At 45.4% G+C, this 22102-nt stretch overlaps 1 protein-coding gene across 1 annotated transcript in view; it reads left to right on the top strand.

Moving 5' to 3' along the window:
- FSTL1 (follistatin like 1) overlaps positions 1-20735 on the top strand; it is a 52268-nt gene extending 31533 nt beyond the window's left edge. Inside the window, exons 3-11 of the mRNA XM_044251463.1 lie at positions 2800-2904; positions 4957-5086; positions 6121-6153; positions 7468-7598; positions 11635-11753; positions 13094-13206; positions 13539-13649; positions 16069-16145; positions 19003-20735. Of these exons, the coding sequence (XP_044107398.1) occupies positions 2800-2904; positions 4957-5086; positions 6121-6153; positions 7468-7598; positions 11635-11753; positions 13094-13206; positions 13539-13649; positions 16069-16145; positions 19003-19047 (864 nt within the window). The 3' untranslated portion in view covers positions 19048-20735. The remainder of the gene's footprint in view (positions 1-2799; positions 2905-4956; positions 5087-6120; positions 6154-7467; positions 7599-11634; positions 11754-13093; positions 13207-13538; positions 13650-16068; positions 16146-19002) is intronic.
- The last annotated feature ends 1367 nt before the right edge of the window (positions 20736-22102 follow it).

Here is a 22102-nt window from a genome sequence, read left to right as displayed (position 1 = left end):
GGGAAATTGTCTGAGAGTCAGTAACCATGGCAGCTCTCAGCTATGTGGCAGGCACACTACTGCAGGCGGTATCTCTCCTTTACTGCTCACACACCCCTCGCGGGGATGAGAGGTCCCATTTCACAAGTGAGGAAACTGAGGTCTAAAGGAAGTACCTTGCCCATGGCTGTGGCAAGGAAGGAGCAGAGGTGGGATGTGGGAATTCAAATCTAGCTCTCTGACTGTAAGTGCTTTCTCACAGGTGCTAATTATGCAAGTCACATCGTTATCACAATCTCCTTAACCTTAAATTTTCTAGCTATGAAGGTCAATCAAATAGAAAGGAACTGCTTTCCCTTTGTTGGGTAGGAGTTTAGCTCTGTCATGTTCTAGTTATTTAACCTCTAAGGTTCAGTTCCCTCATCTACGAAATGGGGAACTTATGATGTCTAACTCATGGTGTTATCCTAGGGCTTAAGTGAGATAATGTATAATCCAAATCAGCCTGCAAAGTGCCAGGTATTGGTAAATGGGAACTTACTTATTTGTTGTCTGAAGTTCAGGTTGGAATCCTTGCTCCTCTCAGTTATAGCTCTGGGACCTTTGGGCAAGTCACTTGACCTTTCTGATCTTCAGTTTCCTCTCTTATAAAATGAGGTTAATAATAGACATGTTCTTGCAGGGTTGTTCATTCAGTGAAATGAAATCGTATGTGTGAAAACAGTTTGTAAATTTGAACTGGACTGTTCAAATATGAGGCTTTATATTTTAAATAGAGAGTATTTTGGAAATCTGTTTCTGAAAAAAATGACTTAGGTTGAATTCAACTTGGAAGGAAAAGCGTTTCTCTTTAATATTCACTAAAAGCAGCAACAGAAGGTAAAAGGAGCTCTGTGCGTGCCGCAGGCTATTCTGCAGGAAGCTGCTTGCTTTTCAGTTTATGATGCCCTTCCAAATACACTGTTTCATCTTCGCAAGACAGGGCTGGTATTTACCCCTATTTTACAGATGAGGAAACTAAGGTTCAAAGAATTAAAGCGACTAGTTACAGATGTACAGCCGAGTATAAAAGATCTGCCCGTGCAGCTGGATACTGGTGGCTTTTGAGTGCAGGCCTATGTCAGGGCATGCCTTTTCATGAATTTATTTGTCTGTATCTCTTGGTTAGAGTGTTGTTTCATGAAGGAGCGAGAAGGTGGTCTTATCTGAGATTTTTTACACTGGTCAGCGATAGCCTTTTCCTCTTCCTTTTTTAGAGCTGCTTTCCCTTCCCAGGCAGTTAGGGCCTGACCAGAGAATATGCTTGATTTTATCTCCACTCCTGGTTTAGGAAACAACAGCTCTCCAGTCATCCCAGCAGTCTGGGAATTACTTCCTCTTTTCTTCCCTGGTTGCCAGCTTTATTGAATTCCCCTTAGCAACATCCAAAAAAGAATGGGTTTAGCAACAGCCTATGAACCAATGAAATGTGAGCATGGCGCGAGTTTCTGGACCAATGGGATCCCTGCAAGACAGGCAAGATGGCTGAGGGAAGACAATAATAACCTGGAGTTTGCAAAGCAGCCTCCAGGTGGCAGCAGACCAGCTGTATTGGGCACAGCCCTCAGCTCTCAGTTTCTACTTTGTTTTTTGTTTTCTTTGACCTCTTCTTAGATACGAAACATTTACCGACCACAAGAATTTTAGAATTACGAGCTTTGTGAGTGTGAGTTGCATGGTTTGAAGAGTGGAATCTGAGGTTCCTCCTCTGCCTTTATGGACACCTCCCTCAGCTCCTGCCATGTTTGTTGGTTTTGTCACAGTCATTGCTGCAGGGGGGGCTGGAGGCCTGTGGTGACTGCCTGCTCAGCAGTCAGACAGAGGCTGGAGGAATCACATTCTCCTTTCTTCAACCACCACTGCTGCTGGCCTGCGTGGCAAATGAGGTGGGGCTGCTTTTTAGCCACCAATTAATGTGAGAGAAGGAATGTGTCACCAACAGATTAGTGCCTACAGACACTCTCATTTTCAGTGGCGTAGACTGGGACCATTCCCTGCCTGCAGGTTCTGCTGAGCATGTCTGAACAGAAATGTGTAACCACAAGTGGTTTGAGGATAATTCTGTCTGTCGGCCGGGTTGGCCCTCTTGGTCTTGAAGCCAGAGGCAGATATGGACAGGGGCTGAATAAGACCATAGTGAATAATAGCAAATCCGCGTTCCCAATGGTTTAGCTATCTTTCTTTTGCCTTTTGAAATGATATGACCTTGAATACCACTCAGTGAGATTTTGGTCCTTCAGATAGCCGTATTTTTCTCACATGTCTCTATTTCTGTCTAGTTTACTCTTCTCATCCTTTAGGAATTAGTTAAGGCAGCCTCTCTTCAGAAAGCCTCATTTGATTCTTGCCCTCCTTCTGCCCTCTGACTCCTAGTGTTCCTGTTCCTGCATCTCCATGTTTCTAAGTCTCTGTTTGGGAGCCGTGGAGCTTCTGAGGACAGAGACTGCCTTTATGGCTCTTTACTGTAGTGTTCACATAGAAGGGGTGCTCATTTCTATGAACCATTTCTAAAAGAAAGGAAGCACATAAGAAAGTGTTTCTTGCTCTTTGAGAAACAATCTGAGGGACTTCGGGGTAGCTGGTCCTAGGCTGGAGCAGTGCCAGCAAGTCTGGGGCTGGCTCTTGGGAATGGCTTCTAGCTGTTTTTCAGGACCTTCCAACAACCCTGAGCTGCAACTCCAGACCATGACCTAAGTATGGAAAGTAACTGCCACAACCACTGGCTTACACCCTGACGGTCTCTCTCTGTGACATGGTTTCTTTTATGATTTTGTGTTTCAGGAAGAACTAAGGAGCAAATCCAAGATCTGTGCCAATGTGTTTTGTGGAGCCGGCCGGGAATGTGCAGTCACAGAGAAGGGAGAGCCCACCTGCCTCTGCATTGAAGTAAGTCCTGAGCTCAGGAGCCAGAGGACAATAGCCAAGGTCAAATGGTGACCTTGCTGGAGCCACTAGTCAGCACGGCAGAGCCAACAATTTCACCACCTTTATAAATGCATACTGTGTCTATCTGAAGGACAAGGGATTTTGGTCCCAGAAGTTAAAAACCAGATGAAAATGCAGGGATATTCTTTCTTTTTTTAAAAGATGTTTAGTTTTATAAGATTTTTAAGTCAAATTTTTAATAATGCTTTATATATAAGTCAAGTAATACAGACATTTATATAAACATAAAATTAATCATCTTCCCAATAACCTTCAAATCCAATTAGTCTGAGATGACCAGTGTTCACAGTTCAGTATATATTATTCCACTTGCTTTTCTATGCCCCTATAAACATATAGGGTCCCCCCCATTTTATACAAAAATGGGATCATAATAAATACTTTGTAATGGCATATTTATGCAATAATTTTCCCACAGGTGGACATTGGGTTGTTTCCTGAGTTGTTTGCCACTGGAAACAATAACACCCTTGTGCAAATATCCTCACATGCTACAGCCTTTATTTCTATAGGATTGAGTCCCACTAGGGCTTGCCAAGTCAAAGGATATGCACATTTTTAGAAAACTACTAGATGAAATGAAAGTTTTTTTTCCTTAGGGGTTTTCACTTATTTGTTTTTAATGAGGTTTAAAAAGCAATGTGAGCTTTTGAAGACTACTTCTTTTGTAAGCAGGATTCTGACAAGTTCTCACACTTCAGACAAACATAAATCCCATCCTTCCCCTTTCTGTCAAACCAACACAAGCCTAGAAATATATCTGCCTTTCTGCAAATAAATATACCTAATTTAGTCCCCAGGTGAAGAATCAGATTCATTGTCTCAGAAAGGAAGTCCCCCAACTTAGAAATGTGTTAGCCAGATCCATTGGGAGCCTTAGGAGGCCCTCCCCAGAATGTAGCTGGCCACGGTGTGGTGATATGAGCCTGTACTTGGAGAGGGGAAACCTGATTTCTAGTCTCACCTTAACCACATACATTTGTATGATTTCAAACAAGTTAGTTGCCGCTGGATGCTGTGAAGACAGAGACCGTGTTTGCTCAGCCTATAGAATATTTAGTAAGAACTCCCTAATAAATACTGGTTAAATAGTTTGTCGTCCCAGACTTTGGTATTTTTATCTAAAATTTGGAGAAGCAGGACTGCCTTCCATCTCCAGTATTCTGTGTTTCTTCTTCCCGCTTCTGCTCTTTCTGGCTTTGGTGCCTTCATTAGGGCTGAGCTGAACTTGCTTGCCCCTTACCATCTTTCAAAATCCACAAAATTCTAAAGAGACCGAGCTTGCCTGTGACCATGGCCCTTTAAACAGCAATGTAGCCGAGTTGCCAAGTGAAGTTGAGTCCATTTCCCTGTCCATAACGATTTTCTGCAGTACTTCACAGAGACCCAGTGTCCCCAGCCTTGCCTCACAACAGCCCTTGCAAGATCAAGAGGAAAACACAATGGCCCCCAAATACTACACAAAGCAAGAGAGCAAAGATCCTTCTAGTTAAACCCCTGAAGAATTGAAGCATTGGGCTCTGTGTGTGTGTGTGTGTGTGTGCGCGCGCGCGCACACACACATGCCTTTCTGTGCACCTGTCTGTCAGTTTCCACATCCCCCACTCTCAGCTCTGGCTCTTGTGTCATAGAATGTTGGTGTTTTAAGGGATCTGAGATCATCCAAAGACATCGAGTGACTATCCCCAAAGAAGCAGAGTGTCCAGATTCCTGGCTTCTAATAAAATGCTCTTCCTGCTGATTTGAAAGGGTCAGGGTTGTCCATTCCTTCACTGAATAGAAGAGATGCCGTGAACCGGCATTAGCATGGGGGGCTGTGCAGGGCTGCAGAGTGAGGGGGTGCTTCCAACGCTGAGCGGGATAGTCACTGATGGCCAGAGCTGAGGCTCTCTACCAGGGTGTACCCACAGGCTGCACGTGTGTGCATGTGCGTGCTTGCATGCGTGGGTTGGCACCCTGACTGCACAGACCTCCTCCTCTGGTCTATTTCAGCAATGCAAACCTCACAAGAGGCCTGTGTGCGGCAGCAACGGCAAGACCTACCTCAACCACTGTGAGCTTCATCGAGACGCCTGCCTCACTGGGTCCAAAATCCAGGTGGATTACGATGGACACTGCAAAGGTAAAGAGTGCTGTTACCACCATCTCCCAGGTCCAGCAGAGGAGCCAGGGGATGTCCCACACTGCTTTCCACTAGGGCCACGGACACCACCCAGCTACTTGGAGATGCGTCCTCTTGGCGCTCATGAGCCTGCTGGCTTTGCCCTGGATACTGGCTTTGCGTGGGGTTTCCTGCATCAACTTCCCAGGGGAGCATCCAGTACTGTCTGCAGTGGGTAGGGAACCACATCAATAATCAACAGAATAAGGAAGTGTTTAAACGAACTCTATGCTTTTTCAAAAAGCCGGCAAATTTCACTTTTTATTTACTTTTTAAAGATTTATTTATTTTAGAGAGAGAGTATGGTGGGGTGTGAGCAAAGCGAGAGGGAGAAAGAGAAGATCAAGCAGACCTCATGCTGAGCACAGAGCCCCACGCAGGGCTCGATCTCATGACTGTGATATCACAACCTGAGCCAAAACGAAGACTCCGATGCTTAACCAACTGAACCACCCAGGCAACCTGAATTTCACTTTTTAAATTTGGGCACCTCTCAGCTCTGGTATATATATTTCCTCTATTTTGTACTCAAACCATTGCCATTAGGATAAGAGGGAGGGGGTCCCAAGCTCATTGCTAATTAGACACCAGCACCCTGCCAAGCCGCAGCCCCACTCAGCCCCTCCCAGCCTTGAACTGCCCTGGTGAAACAAAAAACTGTTTCCACATGTGTGTCTCCACTCCACTACCTTCTATATAATGATTCCATGGGAATTCTCAAAGTCCCAGCAACCCATCCCCACCCCTCAACCTGAAAGGAGGAGGAATGAGACCAGGAGGGCAACTTAGTAGCCCAAAAAGTCAAATAAAGCAGGGGAGAAGAGAGCTCCACACTTAGGCCCTAGAAGAAGGAAGGGAGACAGGAAACTAGGACAAAATGATGAAAAGATTGTAAGTGGTCCCCTGAACATGGGATGAATTTAATCCCAGTGATACATGGATGTATTCTTTGGTCCTCACTTGGCCTTATGCATTTTCTCCTTTTTGTCTTGCAGAGAAGAAATCTGTAAGTCCATCTGCCAGCCCAGGTGAGAGCCTGTTTTTTCTCCAGGGTGCCTTTAGGGAAACAATTCTTTTTCTGATGGAATTTTGTGTTTCACATTCCCTGCTGAAGCTCACAAGATCTGTGTGTCAGAATTTGTGACCCAGAACTGGTCATTCCTCAATACAGCTCAGAAAAGCTGCAAAACTGCCTTTTAGTGTGTGTGTGTGTGTGTGTGTGTGTGTTGCTTGATATTTGAAGTGGCTAGTTGGGTCCGAATGTTGGCTGTGTTTTCAGTTTTTGCTGAGTAGTGACTGCATTAAAAGGACAGGAAAGCCACTGAATCTTTCCTTCAATGCTCTGTAACATAGGCTGATGTCACAGAAGGCACAGAATCAGAAGGCACAACTTTTTTTATAAAGAGATAATGGAAATGCCAGCAGGAGTTTTTCCATGGTTTTCTATGAATTGAAATTAAAATTTCATCATTATAGTTACAGAACCTTTATTATATGCTTTTCCTTAGATCTTTACAGTAATCTTGGGAGGCAGACCTTATTGTAATGACCTCAAAGATGATGAAATCGAGGCTCAGGTTAAGTGAATTTCCCTGCATTACACAGCTTGGAAGTGGCAGCCCAGATTTCCGGGCTGCCTTAGCACATCCCAGTGTGTGTTGTCTTCCAGGAATTTCCTCTTGCCAAGGCTCTCCCTCCCCCGTCCCCCATCTACCCGACTAGTATTGCCAACTGCACCTGGTATTGCCATGTGTCTTTTAACAGCTGTCCAGAGCAGAGTTTCAGCATGGCCCTTTCTTGACCTTGTCTTCTGTGGTTTAGAATAAGGGGTAATGCAGACAGGGTAAAATTTTAAGTGGGAGAGAGTTTTGATAAACCCAGTTGTTAAGAGGAAAAAGCTATGGAGAATTTAAGATCTGGTGGCATGAAAAATTATAATGTGTTCCTTCATTCTCTTATTAGTTCAGCTCATCTTTGAGCCGAGAGAGCTGTTTATTGATCGATTTTTTCCTCCCTCAGCTTCCTAAAGTTAATGAAAATGTCCCTTATTTTTCTGCTGATGTTTTTCTCACCTAAGCAACATAGTCTCTCTCTTTCAATATTCTCAATTCTTTTAAGTTTTTTAGAAACATAAGCTTGAATCCTGGTTTAGTCGCTTCCCAGTTGTCTACCCTGCGTTGACTTCTATAAAATATGTGTGATAATTCTGTGTCCCTGGAACACTATGAAAGTTCAATGCAATGTTGCATGCAGGGCCCCCAGCACAGAACCTCCCAGGTAGTGGATGCTGGGTGACATTGGGGTCCTCACCGCTCAGCTGACCTCCCTCCCCCTTCCTGCAGTCGTTTGCTATCAGTCCAACCGTGATGAGCTCCGGCGTCGCATCATCCAGTGGCTGGAAGCAGAGATTATTCCAGATGGCTGGTTCTCTAAAGGCAGCAACTACAGTGAAATCCTAGACAAGTACTTTAAGGTAATCCAGAGTTGGGATCAAATACTCTTCAGTCCCAGACAAAGGGGGAGACTTCCTCTCGCATTGCCTGATCACATCTTCCCATTATCCCACGAAGCTATGATGAGTTTGATAAGTGAGATTCCAGCAGTAGAGGCTTTGGGATCTACTGCTCCTGTATATGGCCAGGCTCTATCCCGCTACCCTGTATGTATCCCCTACCCTCTACCTCGCAGAGCTCACTGTTGATATAGTATACCTTCTGACTGCACCCAGATCCAGGCGTTTCCCACCCAGTTTGACATTTCTTTAAGTCATTAACTTGATCACCCCTGGCCTGTAGAGCTCCTCAGCATCTGAGAAGAGTCCACGGACCGGCATTCCATGGGTCCAGGATTCTTTGTGAAGTCTACATATTGTTTGTCCCATCGCTTAGTTTAAGAGACAGGTTGTTCCAATGGGAGACAGGAGAGATGCTTCCTTGAAAAAGGTCGGAATTAGTGGTTAGTGATGATTAGGGCTCCCATGGCTTGGAGATTTTTCAGAGAGCCTGAGACATTGTGAATGAAGCAGTTAAAGATACTCTTCCAGCTAATTGACAAGAACACAGACACACACATATGTACAGCACACCCAGAAGCATGCACACCACACACACACATCCCACATACAGAGATGCACACCCCACACAGACACAGCCTCCTCCCAGACACACATTCACAGGCTCACTCTGCATCTAAACAGAAAACCCCCTGTACTGACAAGCACACATCTCTAGGTAGATGCTGTCAGATGGACAAGTTCTCACGTGTCTCCAGGGCCTGCTGTCCAAGACCATAACGAGCCTGGACTCAGAAGCAACCCCAGGCACATGAGCAATCGATTTCTCGGTGGCTCTGTGGCCACCATGTGTGGTTAAAACCAGCCTAGTCTGGGGACTCCTCTTCCTAACTGACGTTATGGACCCCACAGATGGAGAAATACTGGATTGCATATTTGGTCACTTAAGACTTCGCTTGTTTTTCTTTCTTCAGTGAGTTGTCACTCCTGTGGCAGAAAGTATGTCTCTCTGGGTTCCAAGTGTTTGAGATCACACCTGGCTGGGAGAGCCCAGGCCTTCTCAGTCGACCCTCGGTCTCAATCTGCCAGCATTACAAGGCCCTTCGGGCAGAGGGTGGCTCCTCATCTCCAGAGAAACACACAATTGTGCAAAGACAGGACAGTCACACAGGAACAGAAAGTAACTTGAGGGAAGTGATTTTGTAGAAGCTGAGTGAGCAACACCTGCCAGGTCGTTGCATGCAGTGACTCGGCCATGGTCACGAGGGCCTAGGAGACCCAGAACACTCTTTCCAAAGGTCCCCTTGGGACCCTGTAGTCATTCTTAGTGGCCCCTTTGTGTCCATCAATGGCACCTGCTATTAATTTGATTCCCAAGTAGCTGGGTCCCATACCCCTGCCCCCAACACCTCTCCACCTGCTCTGGCAGTAACTTCTCTAGTAGGCTCCCTCGGAGACCCCTTGAGAAAGTAGCTTCCTCTAGGGCCTTCTCGCTCCTGACCACAAAAGCTTGATCATGACTGACACACACAACAAGGCTTGCTTTTCCCAGATATTCTGGCAGTGTCCTCTGAGAAAATAGGGGATTCAGTATCTACCTTTTGATGGTAATAGCCATCTAATAAGAGTCCTGTGTTGTGCGGTCTTCAAAGAGACATGCGTTCCACTAGGCACATAACTGCCTGTTGGTGAGAGAGTGGATATCTCACAGAAACAGTTTTTGAACCAGGAACTGCGCTCCAGCCCAGCTGGTATTCTAACATCAAAATTAGTTGAAAAGAAAATCTAATGAGAATTTGGTTAAGACCAAAACCAGACTCTCACTTCACCTAGTGATTCATTCATGATTTCTCCAGTGAAAGTGTAACAGACCCAGGTAGAGAGAGCTGGTCATGGCCCACGTCATAGACACACGCTGGACTTCTGGTGGCATACCCCTGGTGGCCAGGGCCACAGCTGAAGCTGGACTTCTTACCTTCGTTACCCAGGTATCATGTCCCCCATCACCACAGCAGCTGTGTGTAAGCAAGTGCCTGTCCTAGCCCATCCTCTGAACGTTCTCCAGACTTGGCAGTAAGCCCCAAACATGGGTTTTGTATCACACACCTTCTTGCCTTGCTAGAACCCTGGAGTTATACAGAAGAAAAGGGTGCTACCTCAAGTACACATAAAGCTAAAAAAACAGGCACGTGAGGTACTGTGCCTTCTGTCACTGCTTGGCTGAACAGAGGCCAAGTAAATTAGGTTGGTTCATGGTCCAAGATCACGGCTTCTGAGGCAGGCCCCCAAGCAGTCCAGGCTACTTCTGGGGCAGGTACCAGACCTCTGTTTTCTTTTGGATCCACATGCAGAGTTAGCCTGGGAGGCCTGTTTGGTCCTCCTGAGATGAGGGTGCAGGCTGGCTGGCTCTCCCCTCAGCTTCAGGCCTGGATTCTGGCCCTGCTGAATGTGCAGTGTGGGCACTTAGCACTGCCTTTTGAGAGCTGCCTGGGCCATAGTGGCAGGTTCCTGGTGCCCCCAGTGGTCACGTGGCCCCAGTTCTGCAGCCATGGCTGTGCAGCTCCTCATCAGGCTCACTCTCTTGTTAGGCTGTGAACTCTGTTGCGGTCTGTGAGGGCTGCTTCTGTCTCTCCAGCACTGGGACCATTTGGATTCAAGAATGTTCTGTACTGCTTAAGAATGACCCTTGGCCAACTTTATTTCCTTTCTCTCCATTAGTTAATCAAGCCTTCACAAGGCGGTTTCCTCAGGGTGGATGTATAGGGACTAGAGAACATCTGAGACCTGTTGCTGGGAATGGAGACATGAATGATGAAAAGGCATTAAGCAAGGGCTGGCATGCTTTGTTTTAGACATACCTGGCATTACACATACTATGGAAAGATTTATAACCTTAGAGTAGACTGTATGTGACACATGACAGTCATGGAAGAAGAGACCCTTCTACCTGGGAGCCTGGACAGACTTTTCTTCCAGAAGCCCTTACACCATCTGGGGAGCCACCCTGAAAGTAACATGGGAATGCTGAGTATTTCTTAAGGCAGCAGGACAAGACAGCCTAGGGAAAAAGAATTTTTCAAAAACAATTTTCCCCCACCGGAACTATTTAGGAGAGCAGTGATATCAACTTAGAATTTGGTAAGACCTTGACCTCGACACCCTCCTGTAGTGGGGGCCTGAACATGTTTAATGGTCCCAAATGGTTTTGGTTTAGGTTTAGGATCTTGCCAAAGAGGGGTAATACCTGAGCTCACTTTACCCTCACCTTGTGCTTGTGGGATGTCAACTGGGTCATGAAGACAGCCTGCGCTCTGTAAGCCAAGGACCTTGCACACATCTGCAGTGGGGCCCCCAGCCCAGAGCAGAGGGGTGGGGGGCATTTCGCCACCTCTGCCTGCAGGTTATCAATTCAGAGCCTTTACTTGTGACTTCTCACTGATGGGTTTGGTTAGGGGTACCAGTGTGAATGTTAGGTGTGAGAGCATGCCAGGGAAGTCAAGCAGCAAAAAGTGGTCTTGTGACTCCCAGAGTGAGCTCAGAGGGTCATCTGCATTGCTGTTCCCAAGCAGCTGGTTAGAAACACACCTCCTGGACTCTGCCACAGATTCTGATTCAGAATGTTGTTACATTTCCACTGAGGTTTGAGGACAGGGTATGGTGGCTGCCTGAACTCAGATGTTCCCTGGAGAATGTCTGCAGGACAGTGTCAGGGATGAAGCCACAGAGCGTCCTCAAGCTCCCCAGGCCGCGTGGGCAAACACAGGCCTGTGTCCCAGCTGCTGCTCTGAGCAGGGTCTGGGTTTGAAAGGCCCTCAGTGGCCTCTGCCTGCACACCTCCACTCTGTCATCTTGGGGTGCAGGTGCCGTCTCACATCTCCAAGCCTGTGTTGCTAGAGCTCTGAGGCCAGGGCAGGGTTGGAATGAGCAGGATGAACCAAAGATGGGTCAAGCTGAATGGGAGACAGTTGTACAAAGTGTTCCTTCTTCCCCTTTCTAGAACGTTGATAATGGTGACTCTCGCTTGGACTCTAGCGAATTACTGAAATTTGTGGAGCAGAATGAAACTGCCATCAACATCACCACATATGCAGACCAGGAGAACAACAAACTGCTTAGGTGAGTGAAGTTGAGGGCTCAGGGGTGGTCCACGAGGCAAAGGCTGGATAGCAACGGGAATTTGAGCTCCTTCCTACCTGCAAGGAGCCGCCAGGGCAAATGAAAAGTAAAAAGCAAAAATAGGGATTCCGTCCTGGTCTATTTTGTGAACATTATGAACTAACATGTTGAGCACCCCTGGCATCTGATCAAGTAGTTAGTTTTTGGCGAGAACTTGCAAGCAATAGAATGTAATCTTAAAATAAATTATCAGGGTCATATCAGAGCAAAAGCATTCCTGAGTATCATGTGTAATGTTTTAATGGTTAATTTTCTAATGGAATTACATTACTGTATTATTTAACCACAAGTCTAAACTAGCTTTAGTTCTGACTTTTAAGATAATTGGTGCTATTTCACATAGAGAACCCTAATTGTCACAAATGAGAGCCTGTCCCTGTCCTTTTCTGACATTATTCCAGAGTAAATATTAATCAAAATGAACCCCTCAGAAACTTCCAGTGTGATTCCAATACATCAGCGAGAATTAAAAATAGGAACAGCACCTCTTTTGTTCAGAAGAAATCGAAAGCATGAAGTCCAGATTCTGCAATGATTCTTTCATAGCAGTTCATGACCTTATGGTATAATACCTGAAAATCCTTCAGATTTTGATAACTTGAAATTAGATAATATTTTACAAGTTCAATGTTTGATCTTCCTAACATCCCAGTGAAGGAGGGCTCCCTGTCCTCATTTTACAGATGAGAAAACAGGCTCAGAAAAGTTGAGAGCTAGCTCAAGGCCATTTGGGTAGGAAGTGATTGAGCCAGGGCTCAAATCCTGGCCAAGGGGAGCATGAGGGAATTGGAGTTCCGTAAAACTTATCTGAACATACGTTTCTCTTTTTGGAGTAGTGATGGTGATGATGCCTACTTGAACTCCGTCGCACATTCCATTCCTGTCATCTATTCCTCTCCCTTCTGTTTTGACTTCCCTAGTTTGGCTGACCTAACCAATACTGTGGTGAAAGGCAGTTGCTCATGGAAGGTGCTGCATAGGCAGTGAGAACATTTGTCAGTCAAAGTGGTCAAAACCTTTCAGCAAACTTCAGTCTTCTTGGGCAGAACATTTGAACCGTGTGAATGATCTGACAAGTATAACAAAATAAATGTTGGATGCTCACAGGAGCCAGGATGGATGATGCTTGTGGAAAGTCAGTGCAGAAAGTTCTTCAGTTAACAGTTGCCCCCTTGGCCTCCTCTGGAGGCCCCAGGAGTATGTGATCCCGATGTTTTGTTGCTTTCTGTGGGAGTGAAGCTGAGGTCTTGCTGACACATTTCTCCTATGTTTTGTTCCAGAGGACTCTGTGTTGATGCTCTCATCGAACTGTCTGATGAAAATGCTGACTGGAAACTCAGCTTCCAAGAGTTCCTCAAGTGCCTCAACCCGACCTTCAATCCTCCAGAGAAGAGTATGCTTCACCTAAGAAATATGAAGCTGTAGGGAATGGGGGCCTTTGGGGAGGGCCAAGAGAGAGAGACTTGATGATATTTTGCGGAGCTTGCTAAGAAAATTCCCTCTCATAATTTCAGACTGGGCCCTAGCCCATCATCAACAAGCTGAGCATGTTTGTTGATCCAAAAATCTTTGGATCGATGATGTCATTTATCCAGTTATGTTGCCTCTGAAGGATAAGCAGAAGCAGGTCTTGTCTGGGAGAGGGGTTAAGTGCATAGAGAGTAGCCAGCATGTCTTGTTCCATCCTCACCCTAAACCATTGCCCCTTATTTCCCGTCCCAACAGAGTGTGCCCTGGAGGATGAAACCTATGCAGACGGAGCAGAGACCGAGGTGGACTGTAACCGTTGTGTCTGTGCCTGCGGAAACTGGGTCTGCACAGCCATGACCTGTGACGGTGAGCTGTCCCTCAGGCAGAAGGAAGGCATGGCAAGGAGAGAGCTTCCTTTGTGAACTCAACATAGGAGAAGTCAGAGTGGGGATGACAGAGAAGAGTCATCCTAGCAGGGACTAGGAGCAAGGAACAGACTCCAGTTGTAGTGTCTGAAAGCCCCATGGGCAGCATTGAGGGCAAAACACTTCTGCCAGATGCATTAGGTTCAGTACTCGTTCCAGAGGTGTGGCAGCAGAGAGGCTTAAGATGCAGGGCAAGATCAAATGTTGATATGAGACTGGCCTAATCATGATAGAAATAGTAATAATAATGATGATGAAGGCAAATACTTAGTGAGAGCTGTGCGCCAGGCACTCTTCTACGCACTTTACATATTAACCCACTTAATCCTTAGGACAGCTTAGGAAATCCTCTGTGTAAAAGACTCATGTGGTTGGAAGACAGAATGTCTCCTCCTTGCCATCCACACCCAGCAGAAAAAGGAGAACTGTTTACAGGCCCTCTTTGAATTAACAGACTTGGGTAATCCCTAAGAAAAAAAAATTGGGTATGGTCAGGGTGGGTCGAAGAGATAGAGACATCAGAGAGTTTGAGGGACCAGAGCAGAAACCCCATGGCATGATGGAATGATGCCAAAGATCAAAAGAAATGCTTAAATGGGAGCCACGTCATAGGGAAAAACAAGCACCATTCAGATTAGAGGAAAGAGAGTGAGGGTGAAGCCAGTTCTAGACTGGAGAGTCACACTAGGTTTGAGAAGAAAGGTCAGTTGGTAGGAACCAAGCCCAAAATTTATACCAGATGGGGTGAATTTAAAATTATATCTTTAAAAAACTGAGACAAAAAGAACAGGCTGGTCTTGGGATCATATTCAGAAAGGTCAAGAAAGACAGTAACCAGGAGAGAGGTCAAAGACCCAGAAAAGGTGGTTCTAGATAAGAAGCCTAGGCAGCAGCAACAGTACAAAATGAGCTCAGACCTGCCAGGGGATCCCGAGTCTGTCATTGCCCGAGACCAAGTCTCTTCTCCATGTGGGAAAGCAAGAAGCCAACACAATTCCAGAGACAAATGGAAGAGTGGGAAGAGGCTGCTTAGAAACTAGAAATCCTAGAAGTTGCTGGAAGTCAAAACTAATTCAGCATAGCCAGGCTAAGCACACTGTAGCTATTGAAGCTAAGAGAGAATGTCTCAAAACTGTACCCAGCATGCCTCAATCAAGAAGCATCCTACACTTATCTTCCCAAAACCCCTGCGGTAGCTCTCAACACTAACTGTGCCTGCTCTGGTTTTGGAAGGGTAGCCATCCATTTCCAGGACACAGGCAATTGTTAAATAGCTAGCTGTCATACAGAATAAGCTTGATCATCTGGATAATAAGCCCCATCACACATATCAGACAAAACCCAAATGAGCGTCTCCATCAGACAATGCCTATTTCCACAGCCACACTGGACAGCTCATCAACCTGGGCCCTCTCCAAATGGCCCAGGTTCACGACTCTTATGGGTATAAACAGCACTGGAAATGGGGGTGCCCCAAGGTGAGCCTCTCTTGGTGTGTGGGCCATGGATCTGAGAGCACACTACAGAGGCAGCATTCCAAAGTCAGTACCCGAAAGGCAATCTGGTCTTAGATCACAAATTCCAATGGGGCAAAGAGAAAGGTGGCATCAAGATGTGAAACCAGGGGGAGCCAGAGGGAAACTGCCATGAGGGGCAGATTAATGCCAGACTCGAGAAGCATGGCGGTGTGGTGTTTCCTCACAGGAAACACTGCTCAGTAAACATATAGATTCCATCCCAAACCTACAGAATCAGAATCCACAAAAGGGTAGCTTGGGAACCTACATTTTTAGGATGTATTCTATGATTTATTATTTATTTATTTATTTATTTTAGCCACCCTGTAAATTTGGGAAACATTGCTTGTTATAGTACTTATCAGCCCCGGCTGCACATTAGAATCACCTAGAGCCTTTATAAAATCCTGGTGCCCAACAACAGTTAAACCAGAATCTAAAAGTAGAATTTAAACAATCGTATCTTGAAAAGTTCTGTAGGACATTTTGCAGGTGCGGGAATGGTTGAGAATCACTGGTCTGTAGGATCTCCTGAGTCAGGACCCAGGTAACTCCCCATAGCTTTCCCTTCCGGCCCGCCCCAGCATGACTGCCCCGGAAGTGGGGGAAGAAGACACCAGGTGCAGAGGCCAGGGGAAAGTGAAGGAGATTGATTTGTTCAGTGTTCCTCTGAAGGTGTCCGTTGCACTGGGACACTTCATATTCACAGAAATGCAGGCAGTTCACCCTTCCTTCTATAGGTTATTGGGAGAGGAAATCAAGACCCTAAAAGGTAGCTATTGGTGGGATTCTGAACTGGCTTCTCTCAGTGTTACCAGTTCTGAGCTTTGGTTCTTCTTACAGGAAAGAATCAGAAGGGGGCCCAGAGCCAGACAGAAGAGGAGATGACCAGATATGTCCAGGAGCTCCAAAAGCACCAGGTGAGTGGCTGCCTCCATGCTGACTTGGGTTCTGCTGCTGCCATTCGGCCCTTCCACCATTCAGATATTGCCTAATGCTCCTGGAGACCAAGGAGCCACTCTGGTTCATGCAGTAAGTCCCGAATGGTAAACCCACAGTATCAAATCATGATCTAGATAGTTCCCTGATGGAGTCCCTCCAGGGTCCCGCAGGTCTCAGCAGATATAGGCTACAACTTGATAAATTGCTTTATAGGTAAGAATTAGGCAGGTAGTGATCTGTAAGTTGGTTGACAGTGATTTGCAAATAAGCAATGTTATTGTTTCCTATCACGAGCAGCACCCAAACCCAAAGACTAGGAGCTCCTTGGGGGCAGTGAACAGAAAATTAGTGAGCATGGACCACAGCAGAAAGGATTTCAGTTAAATGCCAAGCTGGCTAGAGAACAGCCTGGGATTGACAAGGCCAAAGTACTTAGAGGTTCTGCTTCCTGGAGACTTGAGAAGATAATAAATAAAAATTCTGCTCAGGTGCTGTGTCATTAAGTTGAAGGCCTTCCTAGGAAAAAGGCTCTTGGCAGAATAGGGATTCACTGACATACTTTGTACTTTGGTAAGGGCTGGAGGGAAAACACGGATATGTGGCCTCTAATGGCCTATCTTCCCGCTGGCTTATAGGATATAGGTCACCTATCTGCAGACTGGGTCTGGTATACAAGCCTTCTGTCTGACTTAAGTTCTGAGGGAATGTAACAGTCGCAAGAACTGCTGTTGTGATGAAGTATTTGACTTGAAAATAATTATTAAGTGCTCAAAAATAATAATTGCTCATATTAGTGGCTTTTAACACACATTTTGTCACTATTGTCACTGATAATGTAGAATCTTCCTGTCAGTTTTTTAAGCCAAAGCAGAAGCTCCTGGCCTTCTGTTTTTCCATATTTCATCAGCCTTGAGTCTCCAGACAAGTCCAACCACATAAAAGAAAAAAAGAACTTAATAGGAATTCCTTTCCTCTGGGGTGGGGAAATGATCAGAGTAGACAGTGGGGAGTGAATTATAATAGCTCACATTTTTATGCCTTTTATGTGAGTTCCCTCAGAAAGTAGATGCTAAGTCAAGGACTCGAGTACAAATAGTTGATTTAGCAATCCTAGGAGACACCAGAAGGGGAGTTGGGAAGCAAGCCCAGGAAAGGAAGGAAGCAATAAAGAGTGTATATCCAGGCATGTTACCACTGTGGGCGGGTGGCGCTTAGTCCTCCTGCGGAGGGCTGGGACCAGAGCTCCGGAGCCTGAGAGGGAAGGGAGCAGGAGTATTCCTCCACAAACTCCCCAGCCGCCATTTGCGAGGGCCGCCACCAGCAGCATGAATTCCCGAGCATCTCTGGCCCGCCAGCATGTGTGGGCAGAGCAGGCTTCAGCAGCCAGAGAAAGTCTCAGGCAAAGAGGTGCAGGTGCTGGCAGGAAGAAGCCATGCCAGTACTGAAACACTAAAGGGGCTACAGATGGGAAGCCAACAGTGTCTGCTAGATGCCAGGCACTGTTGTTTTTTATTGAGTTATAATTTATATACCATAAAATTCACCCTTCTAAAGTATACAATCCAGTGGTTTTTAGTATATTCACTAGATGATCAACCATTACTACTATTTCCGGAACATTTTCATCAGCCCAGAAACCCCAGGCCCATCTGAAGTGACTCCCCATTCTCTCTTCTCCCAGCCCCTGGCAGCCACTCATGTACATTCCAGCTCTACAACTTTGCCTATTCTGGACATAGACAGACAAATGGAATCATACACTATATATCATTTTTGGTGTGACTTCCTTCACCCAGCATAATGCATTCAAGGCTTGTCCTTGTTTTAGCATCAGTCAGTACTTCACTCCTCTTCATGGCTACATAAGATTCCATTGTATGGATAAGCCACATTTGGTGGGTCTGTTCACCAGCTGACAGATATTTTGGTTGTTATCCCTTTTCGGCAATGATGAATAGTGCTGCGGTGAACATTCTTGTTCAAGTCTCCGTGTGGACATACATTTTCAGGTCTCTTGGTTCTTTGGGGTACAATTGCTGGGTCATATGGTAACTCTGTGATTCATCTTTCGAGGAACCGCCAGACTGTTTTCCAAGCGGCTGTACCATTTTACGTCCTCGCCAGCAGTGTTCCTGTTTTTTCCACAAACTCACCGCATTTGTCATTGTCCCTTATGTTCTCTTTTAGCCAGCCCAGTGGGTGTGAAGTGGCATCTCATTGTAGTTTTGACTCATGCTCCCCTAACAACTAATGATGTTGAACGTTTTCTCATGTGCTTACTGGCCATAAGTAAGAATGGCTTCTTTGGAGGAATGTGACATGTTTTAAGAGGTGGTCCTTTATTACCCTCGTCTTGTAGATGAAGACACTGAGGCACAGTTTTTATAATTTGCCCAAAGTCCCCCAGAAAGGAGTACATCCCTGACTGAAGTTCAGACCATCTGCCTCCAGAGCCTGTTGTGCTTAACCCCTCTCTGGACAGGGATTTTGGCACATCTTGTAGCACTTGCATTTAGCATCCTTTTCTTCATCTTTAAGATGGGGATAATCGTGTCTGACCTGTGATTTCACAGGCATTCAAATGGGCTCAGCTCTTAATGACAGCCCCTATGCGACCATGTCAAAAAGAACACATGATCTTTGCCCTCAAAGATTTATATGGTATATAAATTATATCTTTGTTCTCATCCACAGAAGAGACAGACAAGTAACAGAACGAAAATTTAGCAGAAGTATGTCTCTGCCAATGCTGTATAAAATCTTGAGGACTAGATAGGTGCCAGTGATTTCTTTTTTTTATAATTCACAATGCTTATTTTCTCCTGCTTCTCAAAGGAAACAGCTGAAAAGACCAAGAAAATGAGCGCCAAAGAGATCTAAAGAGGTGGCACTTAGGAAGGGTGTCCAGAGCCTGGCACCTTTTCTTCCATTTCCTCGCTGAGTCCAGTATATGCAAGTGTCTGCTACAATCGTCCAATCACCAGTATTTGCTTGTATAGTGATGAGTTTTTATTATGTCTACTTGTTTTGCAATAAAGGAAATGGGGGTGGCTGGCTAGGAGGGGCAGGGCCATAGCCTTCATTTCTAGGAGTGCTTTGAGAGAAACTGTAAATGGTGCTCAGGGGCTGGAGACAAGTAAGGAAACTGCATCAGGGTTGGGAGAGGAGCGGACCCAGATCTGAACCCCAGTCTGCCACAGCAGTAAACACGCTACGGGGAGTGCAGGCAATGCTGGGCAGAACTTCAGGCTGCCCCAGAACGGAGGCAGGGGTGGGGGTGGTTGGAGGCTCAGTGGAGAGGAAGGCATTCTGCATCCAGCCCCTCTCTGTCGCCATCAGCCTAACAGACCTCCAGCATATGTGCTTCTCACGGCCCCAACCACTGCCTCTAGATAACGCAGCCATCCTTCCAGGTACCCTGTGTCCCTTAGACTTGGGAATTGGGGGGGGGGGAGGAGTACATGCAAATGATGCAGATATTTGTCCACTTTGAACCCCTTAGAGACCAAACCAAATTTTTAAAATACTATTTACCAAAGGTGCTATTTTTCTGTAATACTTTTGTTGGCAAGTTGACTTCATTCTTCAGTTATTATCATTATATTATTGTTGTTTAGTATTTTATTTTCTTGACTAGAAATTGAGCTTCTGTAATTATTTTTCAGTAGTTTTACCATTTCAGGGGTGGGAGAGTTTGGGGTTCTTTCTGGTGCAGGGACCGCTATAACCCAGACCCCACCCACCCTGCCACATATTAGACGCAGCCCAGAGATCTGTCTCCCTGGCTTCCAGTGGATCGGCAGTCTGCCAGTGGGTGCCTCAGACAAGAAGCCAGGGGAATACGAAGCATCTGCATACAAAATTTTTAAGGTCCAAAAAGCTAGTTTGTTTCCATTTTATTCTGATACATTCATGCAAATCAGCGTTCCAAAGGATGGAGACAAGTGCAGCCAAGCAAGGCTTAGCCTATCAATATGCTCTTTGATCTACCACTAGCTAGGAGGGGGACTTTGGCCCAGTCTCTTCCTATTTTGGAGCCTCAGTTTCCTCAGTGAACAAGTAGGATTAACCATTCAATCTGATAAATTATAAATTCTGTGGTTCTGATAATTGGTCCAGAAGGATACAGGTTCCTGTGATTTCCCTTCTCCTTAGGATAAATGAAACTTTACTGTTAAAACAAAAGGGTCTGACAGCTAAAAACAAGATGACCAAATCTGACCTCTGTCTCAGAGGCTGTGCTGTGATGTAGAGCTCTCAGGTAAAGTCTATCCAGGAAGAGAATGGGAAAGAGAACTCCTCCACTTTGCCCTCATTTTTGTGCTCCATTCTTAACCTTCTTGGAAACAGAAATACCTTTCCCTTTCAAGATGAGGACAAAAGATAATTTCACATTTTAAGGAGGCAGGAGGGAATGGAAATGGAGTCTTCAAACCATGATTGGGAGGAAGTCCATCATTCTTATCTTTTGGACTCTGATTATTAATCTCACTATTTACCATATATAAGATGCACTTGGAACAACAAAGATTAAACACTTGACTTGAGCTCATTTTCAGAAAGTAGATTACAGACTATGAGAGGGAAATTAGATCGCACTGCCCAGGTGACTCTGAGAAGGTTGTGCTTGAATGTGGAATTCCTTCTAAAGTTTCTTTGTTCTCCTTTGAAAGGACAGCATTCCATTTTGTTTAGAATTCTGAGCTTTTATACACATCCCATTTAAAAGGTCTTTTTGAGCCCCACTTGTGCACTCTGAAATGCACCTTCCTGTCCAGTCACCTCGGAGAACTCCCAACAGCACAACTTGACTGAGTTTTGCCAGCCCCTGGACACTGAGGGCGAGGGCAGGAGTACCAATTTGTTTAAAGCAAGAAGCCAGTGTCTCCTCCCCAGTTACATTTAGAACAGTGGTTGCAATCTAAGACTACCCTACCCTGCAACATGGAATCGCCAAGAATAACTCTGCATTCCACCTGTAAATAGGGCCGCTATTGTCTGCGCCATAGAATCACAGTATCTGATGACCCTTCGTGGAAAGCTGCTAAGTAGCCTAGTTTGGGGAGCGTTGCATAGAGCTTTGCATGGAGCAAATAGGATTAAACCAGGTTCAGTTCCTCCAGCTCTCTACAAGCACGGGGCTTAGACTGCAATCTTCCTAGGGCTTTTTCGGTGTGTATGTGATTTTATTAACATATTACAGCATCTGTTAAGATTCAGTGTTCATGGAAACCTTTTCACATGCCATGACTCTGGATTCCGTCACTGTTTTTTAGAAAGCAGGTCTCCTCCACCTGCTAATAAGCCCATGTAGACAAATATGAATGTCTTTCCTTTACACATAAATTTTTAAATAATCAAATCTCCAGAAGCAAATCTGAACAGGTTTCCGTTGCTTATGTGTTTGTGAAATGTATTTGTATTAGTAGGCTTCCATATTGCATTTAACTTGTTTTTGTAACTCTTGATTCTTTTTTGTTGTTGTTGTTCCTTTTTTTTTTTTTTTTTGGATACTATTGATAAATAAAGAAATTAAAATAGTCACTGTATTGTTTTCCTCCCGCCTCCCCCACCTCCAGTCAAGACCAAATAAAGTTGTGAGAACATTAACCATTTACCTCATAAAAGCAGATTTGGCCTTCAGGAGCCTTAAAAGAGGCCTGAAGAGTTTCTCCTAATAAAATGTGGGAATGCTGCTGGGAGGGCAAGTTTACTCAAGGACCAATAGAACAAGTTTATTTAAACGAATGCTGGACCGCGTGTCTGAAGTAGGAAGGGATGAGAAGTCAGGGAGCACTCCTATACTGGGAAGAGGTTAAAGTAAATGGCTCCTAAAGGCCTTGAAGGTCTTATGAGACTGGAATGACACGCCGTGAGACTGGATGCGGGTGAAACTGAGAGGCCAAGTAAACCTGGGAAAGTGACCCAGGGAGCC

Source organism: Neovison vison, chromosome 6 (genome assembly GCF_020171115.1).
Source record: "Neovison vison isolate M4711 chromosome 6, ASM_NN_V1, whole genome shotgun sequence".
NCBI lineage: Eukaryota > Metazoa > Chordata > Mammalia > Carnivora > Mustelidae > Neogale > Neogale vison.
Note: the sequence above shows the minus strand (reverse complement) of the source record. Positions and strands in the feature narration are given on the sequence as shown.